The sequence below is a fragment of the Pholcus phalangioides genome, unplaced genomic scaffold (genome assembly GCF_987345545.1).
Source record: "Pholcus phalangioides strain wild (caught in Gottingen) unplaced genomic scaffold, Ppha-v1.0 ptg000009l_1, whole genome shotgun sequence".
Lineage (NCBI taxonomy): Eukaryota > Metazoa > Arthropoda > Arachnida > Araneae > Pholcidae > Pholcus > Pholcus phalangioides.
The window spans coordinates 3,496,349-3,519,423 of NW_028301602.1; the positions used below are offsets into that span (position 1 = coordinate 3,496,349).

The window sequence follows — 23,075 nt, forward strand, 5'->3', positions numbered from 1 at the left end:
TTGATTTTCTGTGTGTGTGTATGTTCTCTATACAAATCTACAATTTTAGATCGATCGTCGCCAAATTTTGTATATATACCAAATGGGACCCGACTTGAACGATAGGCTACTTTAAAATTTTGTCAGAGCTGGGCAAATGCCCCAAATAGGCAAAAAACTGTCGGGCAACAATGGTTTTTGGGCCTCAACAATCACTTTCCGAACGTTTACTTTGGTTACCGTGGTTCCCTAGCAATGCGTTTCAGACGTGTATATGCCTTTACAATGGTTTGTAATTTCTTCAACGCTGTCCGTATATGTATAATATTTATGCCTTTATAATGGTTGACCACATTTTCAATACTCCCAGTAATGAGATTTTTTGAATGACGTCGTTATCATCATCAGCATCACTTTGAGGGTGAGGGAAAGGGTGATCCTCATAGAAATCATTGTTGATATTGCCGATTTTAATGTAGAAATACGAAAATTTGGTGGGGGGGGGGTTTTCTGTCACATCAATAATTTTAAAAATTTTATTAAATACTCGATTTTTGAAATATTGAGTTCGCTTAGAGATATACGAAGCCCAAGAGATTAAACATGAAGTAATCAGCCAGACCTACTTTCGAGTTGGATATCCAGGCAATAACATTGATTTCAACTTTTTATTTACATCTTCTCAAGCATGAAAATTAATGCCTCCGTATTGTCTTTTAATATTAAATTGCATAAATTCATGTGGGTTAGGATATTTTAAAATTAATTATGGGCCCGTAGAGTACATTTAAAAAATTCCACAGCTTTAACTAAGCATTTTTGGAAGCTGAAACAGGCAGAAATAGATAACATGAAGGTCAGGGGGAGGGGGAATCGAAATACCTAGCGCCCTTAAAGAAGGAAAAAAAAAATATATTCATTTCTACGTTTCTTTAAATCTAGATTTGTTTATTTCATGAGTCGCGCAGGAAGTCGCCATATTGGTTAACTTAGACACGGTTTGCATGCCCCTCAAAGAAAGAGGGAGATATCGCATGATCCAAAAAGCTTCATTGAAGAAAACTCCGGGCAATGCCGGGTATTATAGCTAGTATTAAAATACAATATATAATATTGATATATATAATTATATAAATTACAATATAGAAAATATTTGATAGTCAGTATCATAGCAATAAAAATGTTTCAATTACCAGTTTCCTAAATATTTATTTAAATAATGAATTGCATAGTTAAAATTCAAATAGGAATCATTTGAAATTACCAATAATTCTTTTTCAATTAGAAACACCATTTGTGGTGAATTTTAAGAGAATTAGTATTCAGCCAAATCACTATTCATCCCGTCCCTAGTTATAAATAAATGTAATGGGTTCACTGGTCATGTGCAAAAAATGAAATTGAAATACCTAATTTAAAATTTTGGATAGTCAACTGGTTTACAGTCTAGTCCTGTTTTCAAGAAATTTGCAGAATTACAATTTATATATATAGTATACAGTCAAACCTCGTTAGTGCGTCACCCGGTTAACACGTCACTCCGCTTAACAGGTCACTTTTCGGAAGTCCCAGTTGTCCTCAGACAGGAATTGGCACAGCTATGGCTTACTCTGTTTAACGAGTCACTCCGCTTACTAAGTCATATTTTTGCTCTCCCAATAGTGACTCATTAACGAGGTTTGACCGTACTTACATTTTTATCTGTCTTTGATGTCATTATTCTTGGTCTCATTCAGTACCATTCTGTATTTCTAATCTAGGATATTCTTTGCAAAATTAAGCAATTGGTTGTTGATGAAAAGAAACATATCAGGTTTTCAGAGTGGAATGCAGCTGAGGTAATCCTCCCCCCCCCCTTTCCTTTGTAAGATTTTGTTGAAATTTTTATTTTTACCTCAGATATGAAAAAAAATTTATCTGGTTACTACAGTATAGAACAGCCTTCTCCCATAATTGCATACATATCCTGTCGGTGGATTATAAAAATCAAAAGTAAGGGAAACTTATATCTTAACCATAGTAAACCTTGAAACACTTGAAATGGTTTTAATAGTACTACATTCTAGCTGATGTTTTTGGAATGTACACGATCTCAGAAATACATAACCTCACAACTAAATATGTTTTCAACTCTGTCTGTCACCTTGACAGATTTTTTGCAAATAGGCACATTTTAGATTTAAAAATTGTGTGCTCGTTTTCGCTGTTTCTCCTTAACTTTCTTGCAAGTTTAGTGAGCTATAATTTATTAATTATAATTTTTTGTAAATGGTGGACATTGCGTTCCTTGGAACAGTATAAAACTTCAAATTTTCCTAGTTTACCTTTAAATTACTCAACTTACACTAACTTTTAATACTTCTTTTGCATTTAAATATGATTTATATTTCCTTAATTTATATTTCCTACGAAAACTTCAGCTACCCCGCCCCCTTCATCCTATTTTTTTCTTCCATCCGTTTTAAGTTATTTCCTAGTCAAATTTGTTGAAAAAACATAAAAGTTCACAATGTGGTCCAATGTGTCTAACAAAAACTTTTACCAAATGAATTTCCTTAAGAGAAGAAGTGGGAAAATATTTCATTGTTCATCAGTACCAGATGTAGCAAATGTTGACATGACAGATGTTGTATCTCTAATGAAACCATGTAATATCAAAGGAGCTGACAGAACTGGAGATTTATCAACATTTAATTTTCCTTTCTACAAGTATATATAATGTAGAATAATTATGTATTTCATTTACACATACATTCCTACCCCCATTGTTGTTACTTTTGTGTGTATGTGTATATATGTATTAATAACCATATTTGTTTCATTATTTTGATATTTTTTATTTCAACATGATTTATATTATAAATACTAATTATATATACTTTTTTCAGTAATATTTTTACTTTTTTTTGTCTTTGTAATTTTCCCGTTTCATAGTAAAACATTATATGTTTCAAGGTACAAGAAAAACTCCTTGTTTTATTTTAGAACATTTTTGCCTTTTCAAAAATGCATACTTCATGATTACAGTAAGAAAAAAGAGTAAATTAAATTCCACAATGTGTTTTATACAGATACTAAAAATAAATTTAGTGAAATTTTTTACAATAAAAATTAACTGTGAAAAAAGTTTGAAAAATAATGTTTCAAGGTATAACAATGTCCCCCTACTTGGTATAGTAATTCATGTCATGTGAAATATTTACAGAAAGGTTTCACCATAAATTTTTCAAGAGTATAATATTTTTTTAAAAAGAAATGGACAAGAAAAGCTATATTGTTTTTATTAGTATTGCTCTGAAACATCTAATATGACTAAGATAATGGCATGATTGTGTTGTTTAAATGCCTTTAATATATGCAGTTCGGTGCAGTCATATAACCAAAGCATTTATCAGCTTTATATAGGAAACTTGATTTCAACCTTTCACATCTCTACAAATGCATTCACCTTCTGAGATTTTTTTCAACAAATAATTTTGAGGTTAATTTTTTTTTTGTACACTATAAATTTTCTTTATTTGTTAACTTTTATAACAATGATTAGTTCATTAACACTCATAAACAATGATTTGGATCCTACCGAGAGACAAACTCTCACTAGGATTTTTTTTTTTTCTTTTTGCTTTAGTAGCTATTATTTCATGTTTCATTTGCTTGAGAAAGTAACTTGTGTCATGACAAACTCATTTCCACAAAACATATTTTCCCATTTAAAGTAGCGGAGATCTTTTTAATTCATTTCACATCCTCTACAACGTTAGCCCCTTAATATACAGGGTCATGTGTATGAAAGAAATACACTGCTCAAAACAATTAGGGGAGCACATGGTTTTAACAAAATTACGCAAAGATGTATACCGATAAGTAACATAAAATGAATAATCCATAATTTAAAGCCTAGCAGGAAACGGAAGAAGAAAACTTCATATGCAAATCAAAGTTCATGACGTCAAAAACCAGAAAAAGGAGATAAGGGCAGAAATCTGGATTTTGCTGTTTTACTGCCGTAACTGTGAAATTCGATTGCGCAGTATTTTTTTTTTTGAGATAAGGTGACTTGAGGATGTCTCAACAACGTGATTTACCGGAATCCATGGCATGGCATGTTATAGGCAAACTGGAATCCGGGCAAACACAACGTAGTGTCACGGACGCTGTTGGAGTCGCCAGAAGTGTTGTTGCAAGGCTGTGGAATCGATTCCAAGAAACAGGAAATGTTAGACGTCGACCAGGGCAAGGTCGGCCACACGCCACTACAGCAACCGATGACCGGTATATATGGTTAACAGCCCGTCGAAACAGAACAGAGAATGCTACGCAGCTGCAAAGATGGTTGCTCTTGGCAACAGGACGAAGGGTGTCCAGCCAAACAGTACGTAATCGGCTTCGTGAGGGAGGGCTCTATGCACGTAGGCCAATGGTCTGCATTCCGTTGACCCCACGCCACTGTGCGGCCCGAAGAAGATGGGCTGCTGAACATCGAGATTGGGAGCAACATGATTGGAGCCAAGTTCTGTTTACAGACGAGTCCCAATTCAGTCTGGAGTGTGACACCCGACATGTTCTGGTATGGAGGGACAGGGGCACTCGAAATAACCCCGCATTCGTTCGTGAAAGGTCACAATACAGACAAGCTGGTTGGATGGTATGGGGTGGAATCAGCATAGGCGGACGGACGGACCTGCATATCATTCGGAATGGCACTTTGACAGCCCGAAGGTATGCAGACGAGATACTGCGACCTCATGTCATCCCTTACGCTGGAGCCATTGGAGATTCCTTTGCTTTCCAGGATGATAATGCCCGACCGCATAGAGCTCGTCTGGTGGAGAACATGCTTGAAGCTGAAACAATACAGCGTATGGAATGGCCAGCGTGCTCTCCTGACCTGAATCCAACGTCCAATTGGGACATGCTCGGATGACGCATTGCTGCGCGACCAAGGCCGCCTGTTACTGTCCGAGACTTGCAGATTGCACTTCTTGAGGAGTGGAGCAGTATTCCCCAAAGTCTGATCGATAACCTCATCGCATCCATGGCAAACAGGTGTGCAGCAGTCTTTGATGTTCGAGGAGAACATCAAAGACACGCCCTATTAAAACTCATGCATCATGTCTAAACAGTACTTTTTTTTTTTATCGTTTACATGTAACCAAATTGTTGCCCTAAATCATCTTTTCATGTTTTTTCCATATTTTCAAAGAATTAAATCTTAATTCCAAATTTTTTTACTTCTTTTTTCTGTATTGCTCATTAATACACGTGTACTATCCATTGTATGCCAATACTTGGCTGTCTCGCACGGTTTTCTTCACTTTTTTGCTTGCTCCCCTAATTGTTTTGAGCAGTGTATATCCATGCTCTCTCCCTTCAAAACTTGTCATTTGTTACCCTATAAATGAAAACTTTTTTCTTTTCCTTTGCTTCAGTTGTAATTCTCCCCCCCCCCTATAATTTGACAAGTAAAAAAAAAAGTATTACTAGCATTTCATACTGTGTGTGGGGGGGGGGGAGGTAGCTGGGAAGGGGGAAAAGAATGAAAAACCTGTTCCTCTCAATCTTTTTCCCTTTCATTTCCTTTATGTTAACAATAATACCACTTTTTGATATTAATCTCCACTAGTTCAACTGTACATTTTTCAAAATTGTTGCCAAAAACCTGTGCATAAAGGGGTTAATATTCTTATAAAAATAAATTTGTCATGCTGCAGTATAATGTACTCCATAGAGAATAAAAATTTTGCAGACAAAACAAATACAGTACACCCAGGCCCATTGCTAGGGTTTGTTACATCCTTGCAGAGTGAAATAAGTGTAGCTTGTGTCAAACTCGATTTCAAAACCAATAAATGAAACGTATGTGAAAGTTTACATGTTTTATTATTAAAAATTCACCACATCAAATTTGGTTACACTGTGCAGCTAGACATGCTCAAAAATATGGTCCCAAGTATATTACACAGTACGGTATGATGAAGCTGTCAGCTTGAACTTGTTAAAAGTGCCAGAGCTTTTGTGAGTTGAATGAAGTTTCTCATGTATCTCAAGCTCATAACTTGATTTTTTTTCTGGTAAGGTTGAAGCATTTTACTAAGGAGTTGAGTAGTTTTTACTCTAATTTGTTTTCTAAGCAAGTTGAGATGTTCAAACCTTAGGGTACTACTCTGTTGTTGTCATCATCATCATCATCATCCATTTTGAATCCACTGCTGGATGAAGGGCTCCTCTAAATTTTTCCATCCTGCTCTGTCTGATGCTTTAGCCACCCAGTTGACTCCTGCCACTTTCCTGATCTCGTCAATCCATCTTGCGTGGGGATGCCTTCTCGTACATTTAGTACCACAGGGGTACCAATCTAGAATACTTGTGGTCTACCTATTGTCTTGTCTTCTTGCAATATGTCCAGCCCATTTCCATTTCAAACGTTTAATTCTTTCCATGATATCATATACCTTTGTGTGGTTCCTTATCCAAGTAATTTGTTTTCTGTCTCTCCTTGTGATGCCTAGCATACATCTTTCCATGCTCCTTTGTGTTGTCTGTAGCCTTTGTATCGTCTTCCTTATGAGTGTCCATGTTTCAGCTCCATAAGTCAGTGCTGGTAGCACACACTGGTTAAAAACTTTTCTTTTCAGTCATAATGGCATGTGACTCTTCAGAATTACACAATTTTTGCCAAAAGTGCTCTATCCAATCCTGATCCTTCTGTTTATTTCATTAGTGATTCTGTTGTCCATGGTAATTTCTTGTCCCAGGTATACATAGCTTTCTACTTCTTCTCTGTGTTGTTAAGCAAGATTGTCCTCTTCAATGCAAAGGGGTTGAACATAACTTTAGTCTTTTGAAGATTCATTTTCAAGCCCACCTGAATACTTGCCTTCGCCAATTCTTGTATCATTTCCTCCAGTTCGTCTGGATTACTGCTGATGATAATAATGTCGTCTGCAAAATACAAATTGTTGAGAAATTCTCCATTTATTTTAATTCCTTTTTTATCCCAATCCAGTTTTCTGAATACTTCTTCTAAAACAGTGGTAAGGAGTTTTGGTGAGATACTATCACCCTGTCTGACTCCTTTTCTGAGTTTGATCTTTGCTTTTCCTTTATCCAAACGAATCGTTGCAGTTGCTTTGTCATATATTTTCTTAATGATATTGATGTAAGTCTGCTCTACCTCAATTATATCTAGAGCTTTAACAACAGCAGATGTGAAGACAGTCAAACGCTTTCTCAAAATCAATGAAGGCCATACACAAGGGTAATTCGTATTATTAGGGTGGGAAAAGCAGAGTTGTCCATAATGTTACAATATGGCACAATGATCGAAGTGCCATGCACAGGAACTAAAGTAAAAAATTATCAAGTCCATACCAGGAGAAACAGTTACATAGCCACTGATCAAATACACTAATATTCATGATCAGGTAGTTAAAAATAATGTGGTCTTATATCATTTCATAGTGAATTGATTAAGCATTTCCATTTCTATACTATGTATCACTATCACTTATTCATAAAACTTTATGGTATGGTTAATTGTGTCTCACACAAACAGAGCTAAAGTAACAGATTTGTAAGGAAACAAGAACATGAAAATTGATCATAGGCAAGACCATTTAAAAAAAAAATCAAAATCTGATTATTTGAACAAAATTGCAACACAATTTTTCCTTATAACTTTGAATTAAAAATTTTATTTCAAACATTTGAATTGGAATGTGCATGCATATGTTAGTGTATCAATTATTTTATCTTGATTTAATTGGAGATGTTATTTTGCAGATTGAAGTTTTAAACAAGCATTTGTTTTTGACATCGAAGCCCATGATATATTTAATCAATTTAGCTGAAAAGGATTATATTAAGAAGAAGAATAAGTGGTCAGTATTATTTATATGTTTCATTTGGCATTTTTTATTGGAATTTTTTTTAACTTCAATCTAATTCTATGTGTCTTTTTCATGCACTTACACTGTTATCAGGAACAGCCAAAATTAAAACTTTATTAACTGTCCATAATGTCTCATTTAATAAGAGATTTTTTTTTACTTTGTTCTAGCAAAGCAATATCGACCCAATCAACTGGCACAATGCTGAGGACTTACATTTTGACACTTTAAAAAAGAAGTATTTGGTGATTGGTAGTCTTGATTTAGAAATTATTTTTTTTAGACAGGAGGGATACCAATTATCAGCATTTGTTAAAATGTTCAAAATCTTTGGAACAGTCATAAAACATTTTATTTATTTTTTTCCTTTTTTAAACAGTAAAACTCATTTTTCTTGGTACAAGATCAGAGTTAATACAAGCATTCCTAAAACTATCATTTGTTTACTATTCAATTACATTAACAACTTCATGTTGTTTATAAATCATCAAATATGAAATTCTGTTAATTCTGGAAGCACACATCAGCTCCAATTCAATACCATTTATGGGCCATGCCATGAATACCCCCCCCCCCCAATTTATTTTCTCCATTATCATATAAAAAAAATTTTTTTTTGAAGATTATTTTCAACTGTGCATTATTTTTTCCTGAACAATTGAAATACAAATATTTTTAGAAATGTTTTGTTTAAAATAACAGATAATGTTTTGTTGTTAGTAAAAGAATTAACATTCATTTTACGAAAAGGCCAATAGTCTTTTTGATTCCTTAAGATTTCATGACACGGACAAATGGAGTTTGTACATGCTGATTATAAAATGGCATTTTTTTCCTTTTTCAAGATAAATACAGTAGACTGAATTATCCTCCCATGTGCTAGTCCGACCCACCCAGTAATCCAACGTTTTTATGCAGATTTTCTTCAAACCATAGAAGAGGAGAATTTGTTACCACATCTCTTTGCACAGAAGTTCATATTATTTAAATTGGGCTTTTTGAATTGACTTCCATTAATCCAGCGCAATTTTGGTAATCCAGCAGACCCTCAAGTTATTGGTTGCCTAAAAGGTCACAAGATTCAAAATACATCCAGTACCTTTTCAATACTTTAGCATATTTTATTTCTTCTAGCAGATGAAATTAAATTCTTATATTTTGTTACTGATTAAATTTAACACATATAGATGCCCTAAAATTTTGAATTAAATCAATTTTTATAGCATTAAATTTATAACTGCATAGCTATCGGTACTATGTTTGATATGAATAACTGAGTAAAAATATGCTTGATTGGCTAAAACCCTTGTTCAATTAGTTAAAAATTTTAATTGACTGCCACCCTGAATAAACATCGATGCATACTTATTGCATATGGAAACATAATGCATAGCTTCCAAGTGTCCCAGATTTCTACTCCATCTTGCTAACTCTCAAAACATTCTCGTAACTCCTAAATCTTGTTGATCATGATTGCAAAAAATTTCTACTTTTGAAAAGGAAAAATTCCTAAAGAATTTACCAGTGGAAAAAGTCTGTTGCTGCTGTTTTTTTCCCTCTGAAATGATGTCACATACATAAAGTAAATTGCCACTGTTCTCAAAGAAATTCCTCATTTTGGCAAGGAAAACACAACATCCAAACAGCCAGCATTAGTTTGGCTTCTCAACAATTGGATGGGCCAGATTACATGTCTCTTGGATAACCATACATCCTGTCTTGAAAAATCAGTTCTGTTTTTCTGCAGGATGACAACTTTTTGTTGACATGATTTTAATATAATAATGACAGGTAATTTAACCTACTGCTGGTTGATAATTCCTGACTTTACACTAATTGGCAATGACTAGCACAATACAGTAAAACCCCTCAATGAACACCCCTCAGAGGCAGTTACCCCCTCTTTTACGCCCAAATTTTCCGTTGTATAACAAAAGCATGCATTTCATACCCTTGATTAACAGTCACCCCTGTTTTATGGACAAATTTTTTTGTCCTCCCTGTGTCTGCAAAAGAGAGGTTTTAGTGTATTATGTTTTTCCAAAGGGGAAAGAGATCCCAGCGATTTTACTTTTTCATTTATGAAAAACCCCTACTTTATCTTTCAAAAACCCTTTTATATTTGCTTTTGTGTAGAGTTTGGGATCCACATGAAACTCTTTCTCATTTTCCAAGGTTGGCAGTCGTGATAATACTTATGCGTTATAAACAGCAGCTTCACTAATCCTAGGTGCCAGGTTGCCGTGGCAACTAGAAAATCTGTTGCCACCTAATTTTTTTCTTGCAAAGTAAAGCCTGAGGACAGGACCGTCACTTCCACTTTTCCGGGGGGGGGGGGGGGAGTTAATTTATTCATTAAAAATTGACTTTGTAAAAGTCCAGAATGAAAACATTTACAAAGTGTATTTCAGGCTTTTACCAACTCACCTTGGTTAGTCTTCTGGCTTTTACTGTAACATATATTTGTTTATACCATTCTAGTGTATTTTTTAAAGCTGGGGGATGGGAGGGATTATGTCAGCATGTCTTCTAGCATGGAAAGGGGTTCTAAGTCCTGTACAAGTAAAAAAATACACTATTTTTTTGGGCCAATTTTGCCCAAGGAAAAAAGTGCTCGTCACCTATGAAATTTTGCTGGCACATGAACTTTTTTTCAATTTGTCAAGTTCTGGGATAATATAAGCAAATACTTATAGTAGATTTTTTCATATCCACTTTTCATATCCAAGCCGATGCTTTGAAATGTTTCTGTTTTTCCAAATTCCTAGGTTGGCAAAAATCAAGGAGTGGGTTGACACTAATGATCCCAGAGCAGCCATCATTCCATTCAGTGGAGCTTTTGAGTCTAAGGTATCTGAATTGGGACCTGATGAGAAGAAAAAATTTGAAGAAGAAATAGGAGCGCGTAGGTAAGAGATTTATTTCTTTTTGTTTATTGTACAAAATTATTTACACTGACTTGCAGGGTAGGATGGAACGAATTTTTTTTTTTTTCAAAATTGCCATCGTAATAGAATTTAAAATATGCCTTTATGTGAAGAAATACCATTCCTAATTTTTTTCCCCAAAATTCAAACTTTGTGAAGTTCCTCATCGCCCCTGAACACGTGTGGAATTCTCTAGCATGACACCGCTTAGGAGACTTTCCTATACCCCTGAACTCGTGATTCACTCCATGACCCCGATGTTTTTCCCTTGTTTTCAGTATTCATCTTCAATCTTACCCCTTAACTGAGAGGGTGTATAGCAGCAGTCAAAATGATGACCAGAAGCTTTTATTGTTGTGACATCAATCGGTGCCAAAGCAAGTACTTCATTTTCTTTTGAAGTTCTACCATCATCCTCACAAATGAGAACTAAATTACCAAATATTGCTCTTGCTTGTAATAGAACTGGTGTGTCTAATCGATCAGCTGCAATTATTGCGAATGCTGTGCTGGAAGATGTTGGGTTGTTGACGAAAGAGAAGCCAAATATGCCAATAGACCAATAATTTCAATATGAAAATTAGAAATGAAGGATTTAAAAAAGCAGAAATTCGTACATTCCATGTTCCGAAAATAAACTTTTCTGCTAAGCAGTATTCGGAACTAATTTCATGGGATCAAGTGCGAGTGACTGACCTACCTATTATAAAAAATCAGGAAATGGACCCACAAAAATGATCCGAACCTGCTTTTCCCATCTATACCGAATTTTCCGTGTCACACACAAGCAGTTGAACGGTGCATACGACTCGTAATTAAAATATCTCTTGCTGTATCAACAACCGAGAATCGTGAAAGCTTCATTCAAGCCAGAATAAAATCAAGGAGCACTCTTCCATCATTTGAAGAAAAAAAAAGCGGACTATTTTGCAAAAACGTGAAATGTAGTAACAATGTGATAACAGAGGAAGCAATAGAGGCATTCTCCTGATACCTATATCATCAAACTATGTTTTTATTTATTTGGAACATGGTTATATATGGTTTTGTCCCCCCCCCCCCAAAAAAAAAAGGTTTATTTTCATCTCCCTCTACCAATCACTATATTCGGAGTGCTTGAAAAATTCTCCTTTCAACTGCCATGACAGCTGCAAATAAGCAAATATGCTTGTAAGTTATAACTTATATAAAATGGAGCTCTTTTTTAACTTGTGAATATATATATATATTTCTCTGGGTATATATATATATTCAGTTTTGCCTCATGTACTGAATAACTTTTAAATTAAATGTTTTTCTTTTTTTAAAAATACTTTTTAAAAATCATCAACTTTGTTTATGTTTGAAAAGATTTTTATAATGTGTACTTAGAAAAGTCTTTTTGCTCGACCTTTAGGGTCTGTGAGGAACCTCAAGATATCAAAATATTTTCCTAATAGATTTTGGTATAACTTCTTAAAACCTAGAAAGGCATCTTTTGAATACTAAGGCAACATCAATTTCCAAAAAAAGTGAAAAACACCCTTTTTCGTTCCACCCTATTGCAGGGGTTTCTACTGACTGCATGGTTTGCTAGATTTTCAAAGAAAAAAAATTAAATTTCTATTATTCTAGTCTGTTTGAATTGTGAAACATGGTTTTGAAATTTCATTGTACATTCATGTAAATTTTATGAGTCAAATATTTTATTTACAAATAGCATTTTCAATGATATTTTCATAATTGTTTTAATAATATACAATTTCTGCTCTTCCAGTAACTTGGATAAAATTATAGTGACAGGCTATAAAACATTAGGTCTGGTATATTTCTTCACCTCTGGCAAAGATGAAGTAAAAGCTTGGACTATACAGGTGAATATAGGATACATTACTCTCGCATAATTAAAACTCAAATTTTTTGTTCATAAACTGGATCTTGTGCCAATTTTTTTTCTTGAAATATATTTAAAAAAAAAATTATTATTTTTACTTAAGAGTTTGTGTTTTTAATTACAATACTCATAATTCTTATCTTGTGGTATTGCTTGAGCCAATAACCCAATGGAGTCTCTATATTATACACAGTCTCTTTATTAGGATTATCGTACATGAATGAATGCCAGAACTTTGCCACTGGACTTATCTCGTTGCTGAGATCTCTTCCAGCCCAGCTTCGTGGCAGAGTCTGGAGCACTTTATTTTGTGTCTAAAAAAAAAAAAAAAAAACCATACAAAATTTTTACAACATATTTTCCCTGGACAATTGGGTATGTCGCGATTAACAAATTTTGTGGTGATTACCATACACAGGATTATCATACAGGGATACCTCTGTGAATGGAGATAGCCTAATTCCTTTCAGAATCACATTTGTTAGCCAAAACGTAATTTCTCATAGGTTTTTATGGAAAGTCATTTGTTTCAGATACAGCCCAAAATTTGAAGATAAGTTTTATAAAACACCAAAAAGAACTGTAAAAAAAAGCTGACGAAAGGCTGAAATGAACAGCTTCATAATTGAATGGATGAGAATTTACAGAAACTTGAGAAACAAGATATTTTTATTTTACAGTACGTGGGCAAAACCCAGTCTGGTTCGTAGGTGTGAGGTGGTCAACTCATTTCTCTATCTCAATACCTGCATGAGGAAAAGATAAGTGCCCAGAATGTCCAGACAGGTCAGTTTATTGCTAAAAGTCTTGTACTGAAACCACATGTGCATGGAAGACATCCAATTTTAGGCTCACTCCTTTTTAATGCAAATTTCTCTTGGTTCAGTCTTTCTTTTTTACATGAAATGGTTCAAAAACTTTGGGAATGGAAAGTAGAGGTGTATCTGGGAAGAGCTTCTGCAGTTGACATAAACTAATCAGGATCAAATGACAGTACACTCGTAATATTCTAATGATGATTGCTGTAAAAATTCAGCTCACAATGTGGCTGTGTTATGTTAGCATGAGCATCCATATCAACAAAAATATTCGGTAGCCAAGGTAGAACAGGCCTTGACAGATCTCAGGCGCCAGGTCAACTTAAAAATAAATACTGGCTCATAAATTTTTTTATGTGGGATAAATAAATTGGAGTCAGCAGCACAAAATTTTCGTAAATTATACGTCTTGTCTAAGTCCTGAAAAAGTCGAGACAGTCATTATTTTGGATCGTTTTTCTCCAAAAAAAGATGTGATTGCCACCTAAAAAATTTGTTGTGTATAGATATTTTTTTATTTTTCAAGCACTGAGGTAAAAATATAGCAAAAAAATTGTTAGGCAAAGTATAAGCCAAGATGCTCGTTAGCTAAGATACCAATGTATGGAAAATTTGCTACACAATTATTTACTCATGAAAATAATTTCTCGACTCTTCTAGGGACAAAAAATATTTTTTTTGTTCTCAATCGAGAACATTGATTCTTTTCTGTAGGGCATTAGAAAATTTTCAGTGCTGTCTGTGAACTTAGATAAAACTACATTTAACCCTTTATTTTTGTATATACACGGTAGTCCAGAACTCCTGACCTGTTTTTAATTTTTTTTTAAAGCTGCTAACAGGGCCTTGGTGTGCTTTCTTGGTGCCCCCTCAAGAGGATTATGCTGAGAAAAAGGAGTTTTGTGCCCCCACCTTTCTCTCATTTTGCAGATTTCAAACAAACTGTCAAAATTTATAGGAAATATTCAAAATAAGTGTACTTTTATTTATGGAGGGGCCCTCAGCCGAGTTAAATATAGAGACAAACGGCTTAAAGCATTTGAAAAAGAAGATTTCAGTTTTATTTATTTACATCCATGTTACAAATAACGACAAAAATGCTGTATAGGCTTGATATCCTACAGGTGCATCACTAAAGGTACGCATGCAGAAATTTTCTAGTGAGTAAAAAAATTTTGAAATCTCTCTTTCAAATTCTTTAAACCGGTTTTCCCTATCTTTAACCGCTTTAAAAAAATATTTTTTTTTGTAAAACAGGTCAGGGCTTCTGAACCATCCCTTTATGTTATTTTTGTATACTCTGAATATTACGTTGAAAAGGGGTCTATGGCCTTCATCATGTTGGCTCCAAGAGTTCATGGACCACAAGAAATTAAAAACCCTGACATGAAGTAAATTAATGAAAATTTGAGTATCACTGTAGAAAAATTTGTTACAAACTCTACTATGCAACAAATGGATTTTGTTGCACTTTATTTTTTAATCCTCGATCTTTGATCCTCTGCCATCATTTAAAAATGGTGGGGGGGGGGGATTGTACTTACAAGATTTTCCAGTGAAGAGATAGAATTCTAATTCAGCATCAATGTCTCAGTAGCGTGCGGAAGACATAGCATCAGTCTCATAATCCTTGTAATCTACGTGATTTAGCATCTCAAGATGCTTTTAAAAAAACAGGAAGAATGAGGATGAAGTGGGACTACTGATATTATTTAATTTTTAGTAAATTAAATTTTAAGTTTTTGAAAAAGATTGTTTGCATACGATATAATATTGGCATGTTTGAACTCAACTTTGAATGTAAATTTTTAAAATTTGTATATATATAGCGTGTTTACTCGTAATAAGTTTCTGCTTATTGAGTGCATTTCTCTTTTTGTTTTGATGACGTGAAATTATTTTATGCTGTTATATTTCCTATTCTTTGTCTTTTTTTCCAGAAAAACACAAAAGCCCCACAAGCAGCAGGAAAAATCCACACCGATTTTGAGAAAGGGTTCATAATGGCTGAGGTTATGAAGTATGATGACTTCAAAGAAGAGGGTTCAGAAGCAGCATTAAAAGTAACTTTTCCCCCTGTGACTTTCTCATTTCAATGTGATCAGTGCACATTTAATATTGCGGAACACTATTGTGAAAAAAATATTGTGACCCTATATTTTTTCCTTTCATCCTATCAAACACTACCAATAAGACATTTCAACCATCTAGCAGCCAAGTTGTTAGCAATGTAACGTCTGGTCAGACTGGCTTTGATTTGAATCCCATTGAGAGGCATGTTAACTGTCTGTATACAAGTTCCCGGCTCTTGTATGCACAAAAAATTAGCAGTGTATGACAAAAATAATGATAAATCAATGAGACATGGTAACTTGCAGATTTGGTTGTGAAGAAATGTGTGTGCATGAGTTTTGGGCATGAAAATAATATCTCTGGACAACTCCAATGGACCTCCAATATTTTTTTAAAGACTACTTGCTGACTTTAATGTTGGAGATAGGCACTAAGCCAAGATTTTCCCTTAACTCTTTAACGCCCAGGTAGAAAACCTGGGAGGGTCGTGAAAATACCAAGTTTTTTGTGTTCGAAGTGGACTCGTCCAAATTTCGGCCACTTTCCCTCTCCCTACCCTTTCTCCATGAGTTTCTATTCATGCCACCCTTTGCATTGACGTTCACCCCTTCATTTCAATGCATTTTCGGGAGATAATTTGTCTACTGAAAACACCCCTTTCCTCACAGTATTATCTCTTTGTAAAATGCATTGAGTACCCTTCGTTCATTCTCAAGGAACATTCTAGTACATCAGCTTTTAAAATCCCATTGATAGGGCGTTGCAGTTGTCTTTCCCGTTCCCGCCTCTGACAAGAGCTTTCATCTTCTTCCCCGTTGGTGACAAAAGCCCACCAAAACATACCCATACCCCCTAGCTGGGCCGATTTGAGGCGGTTATGGGCATTAACCTACTCGGCCGACTTCGGGCGATCTGGGCATTATAGAGTTAAAGTACTCCGATCTCTTATAAGCAATGAATAAGATTTTGGTGTTCAAACAGCAGAAATTCTTGCTGCTTAGCCGTTCAGTATGCATAGTGTAAGCGTAGTTTGAAAAAAAAGTCTAATAATTTTTTTTTCGTCATTTCAGTAATGGATGCTTCAGCAGGGACAGATATTTCAGAAAAAATTTAAATGGACTTTAATTTTATGAACGAAATTTATTTAGAATTATCTATTCTAGCCATTTTTAGCAAAACATTCAGCATTTCACTGAAACATCACTCCTTCTATTGCGTTTTTAGTCCTGCTTCATTTTCAAAATTTCTGCTCAAAAAATAGAAGTTTGCTGTTACGAAAGGGATGAGGGGCACTTGCATCCCTGAGCCACCCTGATTTCTTATCTTGTTCATTGCTAAAATTAATCGTGATACGTATGTATTTTTCAATTCTGTTCTCATTAACCCCTTCACATATAAGCTTTTGGCAACAAATTTGCCTATTTGACAAATCAACTATAAATCTGGTAACCTTGTCCTAGCCTGCCCCCACATGTTAGAAAAAAGGAGGAGAAAGAAAAAATGTAGAAAAGGTAAAACAGTATAATGGATAAGAGACAGTATACAGTGGGTTTCTCTTTTCACCCTCACCCTACGTGTTCTCTTTTGCTCTTTACATGTAAAAAGAAGAAAGATACATAATGTGGGGAGAAAACAGGGAGACAACTTCAGTTCATAGGGTTATTATAAAGCTTCGCGATGGTGCGGAGAGAGGAAAGAAAACAGATGACTGGATTGAATTCATTCCCCTGATGTTTGGACAATGATGTTGGTCCCTGATGTTTAATGTCAACTCTTTAAATTTTTATAAATGACATATAGATGGTGTGTAAATATTTGTTGTAGTCCTCTTTGTTTCGTTTTTTTTTTGGTTTTTTTTTTGCACTCCCTCTAGTAGAGATGTGAAATCTGTTATTTAAAATCTTTTAGAGAATATTCTCTGGAACAAGGACTGCTGCAATAGTTAACTTCATCTGAAATATTTTACTTTCACATGAATAGCAAAAAACTTCACAAAATGTTACGTGTTTAGGAATAACTTTTAAATAAACAACAATTAGTAGAAAATTAGCATAGTTGCCAATGCTTCTGATTTACCTGGATGTCTTCAGATTTTTTAGCTTTATTAAAATCATCTGGTCGGAAACCAGATTCTTCCAATTTTTTGTCTCTATAGAAAACTTCACAAATATCGATCTCCTCACCACAAAAACAAAGTATGAAGCATAAAATTGTCGTGTATTCAATCTTTCTCAGTCATGAGCCATTGGGAACTGTATACAATTTTGTCCTTGATAAAGGGATGTAGTGTTATGTTTCATTAAAAAAAAAATTCTCACCTCCCATTTTTACCCTCTAGCTAGGTTGCAGTATTAGAAAAACAGTCTCCTTAACAGGTTCAAACCTCTGCAACCCCTTTAATTACGCCCATCATCCATACCTTTCATCTTTTTCCTGAAAAGAAGTGCAGAAACGTAGACAATTTAGGAGAGAGTGTGGCTAATGTTGTGTTTGACTATTTTTTCATGACTTGTCTTGTCCAGTAAAATTTGTTTAATTAGGTTTTTTTTAAATGTATGAAAATGTACAGTTAAATTCCGTTATAGCACCTCTTGATATCGTGCCAAACTCTCTTAGGGCCAGAAATTTTCAGTGAACAATCTACCATTTCTAGGCTTTACGCATGCTAAACTGTGATTCCATATAACTCCAAACTCATATCGCCAGACTTCTGCAAAATAAATAATGGGGATGAATCATGGTTCTATCATACATATTTAGCATATTCACAATTTTTTTTTAAAATCAAAACACATTCCTGGGTTCAGTAGTGTGACAATTAGGTTCAGCTGAAGTTGGTTTTCTGTGGTTTTCCAACTTCAAGGTGCAAATGCGAACTTCTCTCCATAGAGAGCAACCAGTCCAATAACATTTAAAATTTCACGCATGGCACAACACGCAAAACTTCTGTCAAATTTTGTGATTCTGACCTTGAAATGCAGATGGCAGCCTTACGAGCATTCTGAAGGGACAAACTTCACAGGTTCACAACACATACATTCTCCAACATGTTATCATTTGTCAGAAATTCCATAGAGGAATATGAACACAGTGCATGTGGGGTTTAGTAGCTTGTAGGATAAAAATGATACAACTCTAATTAAATTTGATGGTATATGTGTCTTTGGAAATCAGCGGGAACTAAAATGTCTTTATCGGGGCTATACAACTGTGAACAAAATTGTACTCCATCGGCCAGGGCAAGCATCCATTTCCTTGATATTTTCTTATTAGATTTCATATAGTGAAATGAATGTTCAGTCACTTATATAACTGCTACTTCACCGAACACCAACTTTGGCCGTATCGCTATATTGCAATTTACTGCCATTAATGAGATGGGTTGGAAATGAAGGCACTGTCTATCGGCGGTTGGGGCAATCTTGTTAGGAGAAATATCTTATCTACATCCTCCCTCTGGTTTGAACGTGGGACCGAGGTAACAACCTTCACGGTGGTAGACGAGTATCTTACCACCATGCCACTTGGGTCCCTTATATAGCTGGGGGTTGGATGCCTGTAGTTCAAATTCTTTATTTTAAATGGCACAACATACCCTAAAAGGAAGATTGTGTTTATATATATATACACACATACAGAAGACGCAGCTAATCTGGCACATATTAGACTGGAATATGCTGGATTATCAAAATCACTATGTCACTGGAAGTTAGTTGAAAAAACTGATTTAACTCTTACAGCGGCGAGATGTCTTGGTTAACTTCATGCTTTTCATTTCGTCAATACTAAAATATCTTGCCTCCTTAAAATCCTCTGACTGTTTTTCTCTTCTATGGCTAAAAAAATGCTGGCTAAACGAGCCGGAGCCCACAGCCGGATTATCAAGAGTCTATTACTGTATTTATTTTGCTCATGATCAGGGCGCTCAACTAGGATTGCAAGGGAATGCAAAAATGTGTGCTTGCCCCGGCTGAACAAGCATCTAGTTACGGCCTTGCTCATGGTGTACTTCAATATTTTCAGGTTACAATTGATATGTATATGAAGATACTGCCAGTATGATAGTGTATTTTTGTTTCTCTCTATCTCATAGGCTGCAGGTAAATATAGACAACAAGGCCGAAACTACATTGTGGAAGATGGTGATATAATTTTCTTCAAGTTCAACGCTGGAGCTGGCCTACAGGCAAAGAAAAAGTGAAAAGGAAGAGTGTGTGTGTTGACTCGAAACCTGCATGAACCCTCTGAGTTGCTCTTGATTTTGTCAATAAAGAAAAATATTTATTGGTTTACCTGGTTCTTTCATTTAAAATGGGGAGTTTTTATATGTGTGAATGCCTATTATTTTTACCCTCTCCGTGGCATTGACTTGTTAAAACCATTCACCTTATCAGTGACAATCCCAGATATTTTGCAAGGCTGATTTTTCTCAATGGAATACTTTTTCCTATTCTTCGTTAGTCTGCACTTTCTGTAAATTGGAAGAAAGCCCATTTTACGGAAAGAAAAAACTATGGTATTTTGCAGGGAGTTGAGTGATTTCTGCTATACTCCCCAGTTTGAAGAGCGAAGGATGCAAATGTGTGAGCATTGTAGCTTCTGCTTCTTGTTTTTAAGAGTTCAATTTTGGAAATTTCTGTTCTCAACATAAGAAAATCATTCAGCTTTGTTGTTGAAAAAAGTGAGCCAGGTTGCTCGTGAATTTCTTTGATGAAGTGAATTGAATTTAGCCACTTTAGTGCAATTTGGAAAGGCAACACTTGTTTCGGGATATTTCCAAAATTTTGGAAAAAGATTCGTTGATACGCAAAAGCATTTTTCAGGACTTCAAACTTCCTGATCTGATTAGAAATTTCTTGTACGCTGGGAGATAGAGTGCAATACTTATGAAATCTTATTATAAGTATGGAAATTGTGGATGAAAACACTTTATTAACAAATAAGCAATGCATGTAAAAATTCGCAGATTCGTATAGGAAAAAAAACTCGGAGGAGAAATAAATCTTTATTTCTCGATGAAAAAACTGCGTGAGAAAATTTAAGAATCTTAAAATTGCATATTTTTGCCCTGAAAAACTGTACACATGTATTAAAAATTTTCAAAAGGAATTGCAAACTATTTTTCTCTTTTAAATTCAAATATTAGTTATAGAAAAGATGCAACGCAATATCACTGATTTGAATGAGAAAAAAAAATCAGATTACGGTACTGGTATTGCCATCTATCAGCTAAATGACGAAGCTCTCTGTTTGCGTTGTCGCTCTTCATTCACAGATGGCAGCAGACATTCTACAATCGATAAATATGATCATTTCCTTTGTTTCTGATTTGAGTTGTCTTCTTGCCTAATAGATGGCAGCATCAGTTCCACGCGTGAGCTAATTTCCAACCAAAACAATGTACCGGTCGCTAGATGGCATGAAAAGCGAATTTTCGCAATCGTTTGTTTTCACGTGATTTTTCGAAGTTACCCGCGAAAATCAATACCCCTGTGTTTATTATTGTTATTTAATCACGAAAAAGCCATCGCAGATAAACAATCGAGTGTTTGTGATTGTCCGATTGTCGAATCGTGGTTGATTGCGACGATCCCGTGCCGGTGGAAGAGACCGTTGCGGCGGACGGTGATGCCGCCGACCATTTTCGTCAACAACGTGGAGGATTCACACGCCACAGGGAAAGTAAACTCTCATTTACGTTGAGTCATCCTCGGTTTTTTTTTATTGTTATTACTGCAGCGCTCATTGCGCAACTCATTATTTAGATGAACGCGAGAAACTTTAGCGCTCGAGGATGATGGAGGTGTCGTACTCATCCGGGAACAATTCCCCCGGCACTGTGTCCCTGAACCATCTGATGCAGGATGAGGACACCAGCAGCAGCGATTCGTCTCAAAGTGAGGACTTGAAATTCGATCCAGAATCGCTGAACAGCGCAGGTGGCGCCACCAACGACATCACAGCTCAGCTTGTCGCCGCGGGGACTGTAGGTAGGGCAGCTGCTGCTGCCATTGCTTCGGGTAACAAAAGGAAACACCCATATTCGTTCGAGACGAATCCTTCAGTGAGGAAGAGACAACAAACGAGACTTTTGAGGAAACTCAAGGCTATAATTGATGAGTATTCAGTCCGGGTTGGACAGCAGGCCGTTGTTCTGGTCGTCACGCCTGGGAAGCTGGAAAACAACTTCAAGACGTTCGGCACGCACCCTTTGGAGAACGTGGTCAGGAAATGTAAGGATATCGTCATGCAGGAACTTGAGAATGCACTTGCCCAGCACGTGCCTGTTCATTGTCCCAAGGATACAAATTTGTATGAGTTACCCCCGTTGATTGTCGACGGGATCCCTACGCCAGTCGAGAAGATGACGCAGGCGCAGCTTCGGACTTTCATACCATTGATGTTGAGGTACTCGACTGGTAGGGGTAAACCGGGCTGGGGCAGAGAATCGACTAAACCTCTGTGGTGGCCGGAAGACCTACCGTGGGCGAGCGTCCGCAGCGATGCTCGGAACGAAGAGCAGAAGTTGAAAGTGTCTTGGACACATGCGTTGAGGCAGATCGTGGTGAATTGTTACAAGCATCATGGCCGAGAAGATTTGTTGATAAATTTTACTAGCGACAAGGAAGATCAGAAGAATGAAGTTCCTACGAGTTTCGAGGAAGTTCCACCATCAACGAGCACAGAGTTTCAACCGACTGTCCTACGAGCAGTCAACAGCCCCGGTGGCTCTGTTTCGATAATACAGATGGATACTTCTCAAGGAACTCTGGTGACTCTCCCAGATGGTACGCAGGCGGAAGTTGTCAGAACGTTCAATTGTTGGACTGATGACCAGCTGCAGGCGGCATCAGATTCGACTATTAACATCGGCCAAAATCTTCAGGGTATCATAAACGTGGCGAGTGGCTCCTTGGGTTCTGCAACTCCCACTTACACTCTAGAACTCAAGCCTGGTATGTCCGCTACGGCTGTCCAAGAAGCGACTGTGAATCAAGACGGTCAGATAATTCTAACTGCGGGCGATGGATCCACGAATAGTTTGCCCGTGGCGAGTGTGGTAACTATCCCGGCATCGCTGTACCAAACGTTAGTGGGTAACGTATCTACTGTGAATGACGCTCAATCAGCTAGTCCTTGTGTCGCTACCGTGGAATGTTTGACGTACGGAACCGAAGGAGAAGCACCTTCCGTTGTGGAAAATCAATAAAGTTTTTTGTCTATGATGTATCGAAATACTACATCTTTGGTGCAGTATTATTTTTTAATGTGTACTGTTAGAACATTGCGGTCGTTTGTCGATTCATGAGCACCACATCACCTGTAAGACAACTCCGATAAATGATCAACCCGACGTAGTTGGCTACCATCAAATCCAACGAAGAGTTTAATGCAGGTATAAGTACGATATTGAGTTTTTCTATGAGCACTGCGGTGCTTGCAATCAGCAGGTTGGAGATGTCTACATGAGAAAATCATTGAAATATCTCGTTTTTTATAAGTTATAGACTCATAA

At 36.0% G+C, this 23,075-nt stretch overlaps 1 protein-coding gene and 1 pseudogene across 2 annotated transcripts in view; both read left to right on the forward strand.

Moving 5' to 3' along the window:
* Nucleotides 1-19,851, forward strand: part of LOC149081631 (obg-like ATPase 1) — a 39,731-nt gene extending 19,880 nt beyond the window's left edge. Inside the window, exons 7-12 of the mRNA XM_089237049.1 lie at nt 1,740-1,817; nt 7,762-7,859; nt 10,637-10,777; nt 12,552-12,648; nt 15,427-15,549; nt 19,653-19,851. Of these exons, the coding sequence (XP_089093175.1) occupies nt 1,740-1,817; nt 7,762-7,859; nt 10,637-10,777; nt 12,552-12,648; nt 15,427-15,549; nt 19,653-19,760 (645 nt within the window). The 3' untranslated portion in view covers nt 19,761-19,851. The remainder of the gene's footprint in view (nt 1-1,739; nt 1,818-7,761; nt 7,860-10,636; nt 10,778-12,551; nt 12,649-15,426; nt 15,550-19,652) is intronic.
* A 1,123-nt stretch (nt 19,852-20,974) lies between these two features.
* On the forward strand, nt 20,975-22,785 carry LOC149081632 (DNA-binding protein P3A2 pseudogene; annotated as a pseudogene). Its single transcript, XR_016193320.1, has one exon. The product of XR_016193320.1 is annotated as a DNA-binding protein P3A2 pseudogene (transcript).
* The last annotated feature ends 290 nt before the right edge of the window (nt 22,786-23,075 follow it).